Source organism: Chelon labrosus (assembly GCF_963514085.1).
Source record: "Chelon labrosus genome assembly, chromosome: 17".
Lineage (NCBI taxonomy): Eukaryota > Metazoa > Chordata > Actinopteri > Mugiliformes > Mugilidae > Chelon > Chelon labrosus.
The window spans coordinates 12877142-12885167 of record NC_140350.1 but is presented as its reverse complement, the minus strand read 5'-3'; the positions used below and the strand labels follow the sequence as shown (position 1 = coordinate 12885167).

Below are 8026 nucleotides of genomic sequence, written 5' to 3'. Positions count from 1 at the left end.
TTTCTCTGTTGCGATTTATTTTTCAGAACATGCTGTCAAATTGATTTTGTTTTCTTAATTTGCTTGTGTTTTGTCCATTTGTATTTCCTTAGATTGCACACACACTTACAGTCATAATTGTCATCATCAGGAACATGACAGCAGGGCCACTGTCATAGACTTTAAATTTACCAGCGACTGTAAATGGGTGGCTCGTCAGGTTGTGTCAGGTCGTTGTAGGTGCACATTGCAGCAAGTTGAAAGTTGAAAAAGAAAACAGTCAAATGATCCCAATTTATTTATTGTTGGGTCGCTATAATAAGTAAAATAACTAAATAAAATGCTCAGTGTCTGGTTACAGGTCATAACGTTGGTCATATCACAACAGTTTCATTCATAAAATCACAAAACAAATACTTCTCATGTAACGTATCAGTGAAGTTTCATAGCTTTACAGTGAACTCATAATTTTCAGGTTTAATCAGACTTCAAATGTGTTTAATACAGACATGTTGCTTTCACTTCCCCAGAATAACAGATGCATCTCCCAGGACTGCCCTACCAGTCACTCATCACCGCACAGACTAACTGTGTTATCATTCATTCATCAGTCAACCAGACACACAATGACAACACATTTGTGCATTTTCTCTCTGTCAACAACGATCATTTTTGAATAGAGATTAGAAAATGCTTTTTCTGTTGCTGCAACCACTGTGAAAAACTGCAACAGAATCATTACTGTGTAATGCCACAGGAAATCTTATGATACACACTAGACTGAATACATTGCACATGTATGTGTGAGTCTGCATCAACATTCCCATGTTTAATGTGTTTTTCACCTAACTTTATAAGTCACTTGGCTCTAGTAATTGTAGAATTTGAAGTAAACTCACACATCTTTCTTCATTAAGACATTTAGGTAAAACAGCATATAATTTTCTAGACAACGATGTGCTATGATTTGTAGATCTTACATGCACTTATTGTATAACCTGCATTCGTACTAATGTATATTCAAATACTGTTTGTCCAATGCTTTCAAAAACAACACTTGGGCACAATTTTTGTTTTAAACCAGCTGTGTAGTTTGGCATGTTTCTAGTATATTTTGCTTTAACTGGCTAAAAAAAAGAGCCAGTAGATAAGCTGCTAGGCTTCTCATTAATGTGTTTGTTCCAGCATCTGAATCATGAAGACAAAGAAGGGAATAAATAGTTTCCAGTCACTTGGTGGCACTGTATGGTGGTCGTTAGTTAAGCCAGTTTATCCAGGAGATGATGGCGTTGGGGGCGTGGCTTCGGGCATTTACAGATCTGTGTTAACAGTGTGACAGCAGAGAGGAATAAGATGCACTGAGATACTTCTTATTTGTTGAGCCCGTTGATATCCTCAGGAACAAGGCCTTCCATGATGGCACGCTTTGACTCCAGGATCTGCAAAATCAAAAGTAAAGTTTATAAGAGAGCACGCTGTCATGCACATTTCCTACTGTGAATACTGAATAATGTGCTCAGTGTACAACTTAAGTAGGTGCAGTTTAAAACACATCATTTGCAAATGTCACACAACAAAAGATACAAAATGAACCTCCAGTGTTTACCTAAAATGTAAATGATCACTTATTGTGCCTCTCTGATCCTAATATTATCAGAGCCTCAATATTCTGTATTTACTTAAACAGGTCATTTAACAAGGTTTCTAATCCACTGGATAATGAATCCAAAGAGTGGGAATTGCTTCTGTTAATATACACTATATTACCAAAAGTATTCGCTCACCTGCCTTTACTCATTCTATGAACTGAAGTGCCATCCCATTCCTAACTCATAGAATTCAATATGATGTCGGTCCACCTTTTGCAGCTATTACAGCTTCAACTCTTCCGGGAAGACTGTCCACAAGGTTGAGGAGAGTGTTTATAGGAATTTTTGACCATTCTTCCAAAAGCGCATTGGTGAGGTCACACACTGATGTTGGTCGAGAAGGCCTGGCTCTCAGTCTCCGCTCTAATTCATCCCAAAGGTGTTCTATCGGGTTCAGGTCAGGACTCTGTGCAGGCCAGTCAAGTTCATCCACACCAGACTCTGTCATCCACGTCTTTATGGACCTTGCTTTGTGCACTGGTGCACAGTCATGTTGGAAGAGGAAGGGGCCCGCTCCAAACTGTTCCCACAAGGTTGGGAGCATGGAATTGTCCAAAATGTTTTGGTATCCTGAAGCATTCAATGTTCCTTTCACTGGAACTAAGGGGCCAAGCCCAGCTCCTGAAAAACAACCCCATACCATAATTCCTCCTCCACCAAATTTCACAGTTGGCACAATGCAATCTGAAATGTACCGTTCTCCTGGCAACCTCCAAACCCAGACTCGTCCATCAGATTGCCAGATGGAAAAGCGTGATTCATCACTCCAGAGAACGCGTCTCCACTGCTCTAGAGGCCAGTGGCGGCGTGCTTTACACCATTGCATCCGACGCCTTGCATTGCACTTGGTGATGTGTGGCTTGGCTGCAGCTGCTCGGCCATGGAAACCCATTCCATGAAGCTCTCTGCGTACTGTACTTGGGCTAATCTGAAGGTCACATGAAGTTTGTAGCTCTGTAGCAATTGACTGTGCAGAAAGTCGGCGACCTCTTTGCACTATGCGCTTCAGCATCCGCTGACCCCTCTCCGTCACTTTACGTGGCCTACCACTTCGTGGCTGAGTTGCTGTTTTTCCCAAACGCTTCCATTTTGTTATAATAGAGCTGACAGTTGACTGTGGAATATTTAGGAGCGAGGAAATGTCACGACTGGATTTGTTGCACAAGTGGCATCCTATGACAGTTCCACGCTGGAATTCACTGAGCTCCTGAGAGCGGCCCATTCTTTCACAAATGTCTTGTTTCACAGTCTGCATGCCTGAGTGCTTGAATTTATACACCTGGGGCCAGGCCAAGTGATTAGAACACCTGATTCTGATCATTTGAATGGGTGAGCGAATACTTTTGGTAATATAGTGTATCTACATAATCATTTTCTAAGTAAACAATAAGGTGAAGGCATAGAATAAAGTACAATTAATGATACGACAGTGGTAGGCTCACCTGGAAGCTAGCACTCAGGCCAAGGATGCTTCTCATGTTTGTACTGTAGTAGCCCAAAACATACTGGCCCCCTAGCAGAGGGATGTGATCCTTATCCATGGATATCTGCAACCAAAACACATGCACATGAATCCATGTACTCATATTGCATTTCATTTGTCATGACGCAAATGTTTCATTTGCACCTTACCTGTATGACCTCATTTGTCTCTGGCAGCTCATCTTCTCTAACCCAGACAAAGGTTTCATAGTCAGTCGCGCTCTTAAATCCCACCTGCAGGTCGACAAATACATCAGTTCATAGCCATCTAATATTACCATATGATGTTTAACCGGTTCATTTTTTTCATTTTTTTGTCCCAGTACCTTGTATAGGCCAATCCAGTCCCACGTGGAGGACATGAAGTCCTCTTGGACGGTGTATGTCAGAAGTGCATCCTGGTCAGCACTCCATACGCCCAAAGGAGATACATGCACCAGTGGTGTGTCAAAGCATTTCCTCAGCTGTGGGGAAAACGAGATGAAAGAAAAGCTCATTAAGTGTCTGTACCATCAGGGAATCAGGAGATGGATGTGAGCTCTAGTGTACTACAGTGTGTATGTGTTCTCACCTCCAGACTGAAGGTTGCAATGACGGGCTTGTGGTCACTGACTCCATAACTCATGTCACTGGTGTATTTGTCCTGGGTGACCAGGAATGGATACTCCTCTTGCCCGTCATCTGTGGAAGTGGATGCTTTCTCATCATCATCATCATCCTCTGGTGGCAGGCTTTTGGGTTTGATGCGCCAGAGGATCCGATCTGTCCAGGCTGGCTTCCTCTTCTTACCGCTGAGCAAAGAGAAGGGCAAGTGTCGATAAAACGATTTCTATTCGAGGTTGTGCTAACATCTTTGTTTCTATTGCTTACCTGATAGGCCAAGTTTGATTATGTCTATTCATGTAAACCTAACATATATAAAAGAACACTGAACACAAGTGCTGTTAAAGTACACAAATTACACAGACACACACATGCAGTGCAGAGCTGTACCTACAGTGTAGCATGCAAAGGAGAATGATGGCTGCTAGGAGTGGACAATACCATTTAACATGGTATTACAGCAGCTGTATATTCTAACTCACTATTAAAAGCAACACGTGCATTATGCAGGAACACACAGTGGGCTGCAGGAAGGATTTTAGGTCTAATAAATTTGCAGATCACGCCTGTATTTCATAAGTTTATCATTTATATCACTGTCTCCATTTGTAACTCCACATATCTTGTCTCCATATTCCTAATCTATATCCTATGTGATATCTCTTATGTCTACAGGGCATACCTATGGAGACACCCACCTTGGCGGGTCTAGCTCCCTGTACCAGGCCCCCAACCAGAATGATAGCAGCCCCCAGATGAGGGAGGTTAGGAGGAAGAAGAGGGTGGTGCTGGAGCGCTGTAGGGGCCTGGGTCTGTACATGGTTAAGGGCAGCGCCACAATGCTCTTTCTGAAAGGGGCACATACACGGTGCCAGTGTCAGGACTGGATACGACTCAGAGAAAGAGCTCCTCCCAACTTCATCTATACACTATTCACTATTTTGGGCTTCTGTTTCATGTGTCTAAGGGGTTTTAGTTTTTAATAGCAACAGCTTTGAGAGAAGGAAGTGATAGTGCAGTGACTGAGACGTAGGGGAATGTGGGGCATGCAACACAACCGTCTTACTTAAAACCCAACCACGTCTTTGGAGTGCTGCGCAAAATTCAAGTGGAAAAAAAGAGCACAGGTGAAGTTTGCAAAATGTGCAGAGTATCTGTGAGTAACATACGTATTTGTCTGCGCATTGTTTGCGCATGTTACCTGGTATCATAGGTGTCAGAGTTACGGTCAAACTTGTAGGTGGGTTTGAAATTTAAAGGCCCCTCCTCAAATTCTTGCAGGAAAGGTTCTTTCTTCTTCATCGTGAGGAGCTGCGGGCACATGAAATTGGTTAGCAAGTGGGTGTAACTGCGCGTGTTCATGCGCACACTCTGTCACAGTACCTGGTCTTTGTCCCACAACAAATTAAACCGCCCACTGTTGATGCACGAGCGGAGAAAGTGCAAGCCATGGTCTGAAATACGGAAGTTCAGGTCACCAAAGCAGAACGCCACCCTGAGAGAGAGTGACAGAAACTCATTACACTCGCACAACAACTCTTACATGTTTGCAGTGTTTGTAGTGACGTGCACTGACTTGTGGTCCAGGACATGCGGGGTGTCCAAGAGGTCAAAGTCTTGCGTCTCCAGGATGTACTCAAATTCATCAACGCGCTGCAGAGCGTAGTTCATGTGAGCTGCCAGGTGGCAGTTGAGGAAGCATACCATGTGCCCGTAGAAGGAAAAACGCACTGACACTCCTCCTTTATTACCCTGAAAGATACACAGAGGAACAGAAATACAGTCTGTAAAGAAAAACAATGAAACCATTCCCACATTTCTGAATAGCAAAAAGTTTGGCCGGTTTGTTTTTTTCCCCTTTGACATGGATTATGGATTAGAACCAGTCTTGCAAGTGTTCGCCCCAGTGTACCGCGCCATTTCCAGTCTTTGTCTGCGATTTCAGTTTGTCAAAGCTGTTGCGCATTCCGCTAAACAAACACAATAGGTCTTTCATAATGTGTTTAAACCCCACAGCATCTGAGGCCAGTGGGCTTCCTGGCACGCAGAGTTTTAACAGTGTTGTTGCCTACAAGGTTCAGAGCTAACCGGCGCTCCCATTCTGAATTTCCTACCCAGTAGCCAAAGATGCCAGTACGAGTGTAGGTGGTCTGGATGTTTCTGATGTAGGGGAGATGAACTTGTTTGGCAAAAACCAGTAGCAGCAAACCCTGCATCCTCACTGAGGTGACCTAGAGACAAATGGAGACAGTGACAGATTATACTTAGCATTTTTACATGTTGCCACTATTTATTTGTTTCATACATGTTTGCTTAATTGTATTTCGAATCATATGTATGTGATATTTACTGTACAACACACTGATGCACATTTCTTATTTCCGTCCTACGTCCTCTCTTACTTTGACAAAGCCTCTGGGTGCCAGTGTGTCCATGAAGACATGGCTCCAGGAGTCCTCCACTACCAGGTCTGAGATGAACCTCACGGGGGTAGCATTCACCTCCTGCAGGCTGACACACACCAACACAAACGGAATACATGCAATGACTAACAATGTTGCTTTGGCTCTGTCTTTTTCATTTTTACCAGATCAAATTACTTTTCCAAATACATGGACCTTTATTCATTAATCACGTCCTCCTTATTTCTCACCCAATCACATAGAGGTCTGTGGGGGGCTGGATGTCTAGTTGCAACAAAGAGGTGACATCTTCAGGAGGCTCCGCTGTGGCCACATTCCAAGTCACCATGTGCAGTCTGTGTTTGGTAATGACAATGACAAAAAAGAGGAAATACTTAGAGATATCAGTTGCAATGTCACATTTCCTGACGATAACAAAACAATAATTTACTTACTTTTTATTTGGACTTTAATTTCTACTTACTCATTCATCATACAAGGCACAATACATCACCTGTTTGTGTCCTTAAAACTGTACATGTAACACTAATAGAGTATAAATAGAGAAAATGTTGATAACATATTTACTTTTTCAACATGCACATTTTTTTTTTCCTGTGGATTAAGTGGAAGCAAGGAAAGTGTGAAACTATAGAGACAGAAATGAGCTAGATAAAGTGAAGATATGTCAGCTTTCTGCAGGTTTAAATTAAAACAGTTTCATTTCTACTGCATGAGTAATTTTCTCTGTAATGAAGCAAAATCGGTGTAAAATGGGGTCGTCTCAAACACCACCTGCTGTGTATCTGTGTAATTATGTGTATGCATCAGTAAGCATGGGCACTCGTCAACCTGAACGCGTCTGTGGGAACACAGTGTCCACAGAGCTGAAACGCTTCGTCCAGCGTGCGAGACACTTCTTCGCTGGCTTCATCGTCTGAGCTCATGTCCTCTATGCAGGTCAGCAGCTGGGACAACCGCTGTCGGAGGAGGACCTTCGACCTCGAGCCCTGAGACGCTGAGCTGCTCATGCTGTCTGAGCGCACGCGTGGACCGTCTGTTAAAGGATCCATCTTCAAAAAAAAAAAAAAAAAAAGTCCTGGAGTCTGTGAGCGTCTTTGCCCTTTATGTCCTGAAGGTCGAGAGGATTGTCAAAACGTTATTAGAGGAAAAATAGGGATGTAGTCCTGCAACAACAACAAAAAAAAAATGAAAGAAATTCCTTTGGTGTGATTTCTCTTCAGACCTCTTTGGTGGGGCTCGTTTGCAGACGTCTGATGCGCGAGGCCTTCTTCACTCTGACCAAGCCACTGGAAGTAATATGAACTGATTCCTAGTTAGTCAGATCTCTCCGCATGTGCTTCAGGCAGCTTCTGTTTAAGGTCCTGCGATGAAAAACTCAACCGCTCAGGGTGAACTGGTGCAGCCCCTTCTCTGGCCGAGTCCTGTCGGGTCACGCTGCAATGAAGCAACGACTGAGAGAGCAGTGGGGTCGACACAGGAATGTAGGCAAGAACGATTCAGATTTGAGGTTTAATCGCAGGCAGGAGACAGGCATGTGAATGTGTGTGAGTTTTTCTGTATAGTCGCAGAGAGCAGGACAGGAGGGTTGGAGGCTGATCCTCCATCATTGTAAGTATTGTTGCAAGACTTGAGTAACCCGTCAGATCCCTAAGAGGTTTACCGCCAGCATTCTCTCCATCAGCTGAGCACACAGAACAATGCATGTAACCCCACAATTACACTCCTGCATTAGTGAAGGGACAGCAGCGCACAATAGCATTAGCTTCTTTTGGCCTCAATCCAGCCTCTTCTCATATAGGTGAAAGGTTATCTTTGTAAGCTCAGAGGGAGGCGGGGGGGGGGGGGGGTTAAATGCGGTTTTATAAAGCTCTGATTTTATAAGCACAG

The 8026-nt window shown here is 43.5% G+C and overlaps 1 protein-coding gene across 1 annotated transcript; it reads right to left on the bottom strand.

The window, feature by feature from the left end:
* Nucleotides 1–1349: 1349 nt before the first annotated feature.
* Nucleotides 1350–7457, bottom strand: inpp5kb (inositol polyphosphate-5-phosphatase Kb; the record flags this gene model as incomplete). The annotated part of the gene is made up of 13 exons (XM_084564549.1): nucleotides 6968–7457; nucleotides 6367–6471; nucleotides 6116–6224; nucleotides 5828–5944; nucleotides 5290–5465; nucleotides 5097–5208; nucleotides 4915–5024; nucleotides 4780–4806; nucleotides 3682–3901; nucleotides 3437–3574; nucleotides 3261–3344; nucleotides 3071–3175; nucleotides 1350–1418 (listed from the first exon to the last, which is right to left on the bottom strand). Exons 1-13 carry the CDS (start codon nucleotides 7186–7188, stop codon nucleotides 1350–1352), a joined length of 1593 nt encoding a protein of 530 aa, XP_084420675.1. The 5' UTR covers nucleotides 7189–7457.
* Between the last annotated feature and the right edge of the window lie 569 nt (nucleotides 7458–8026).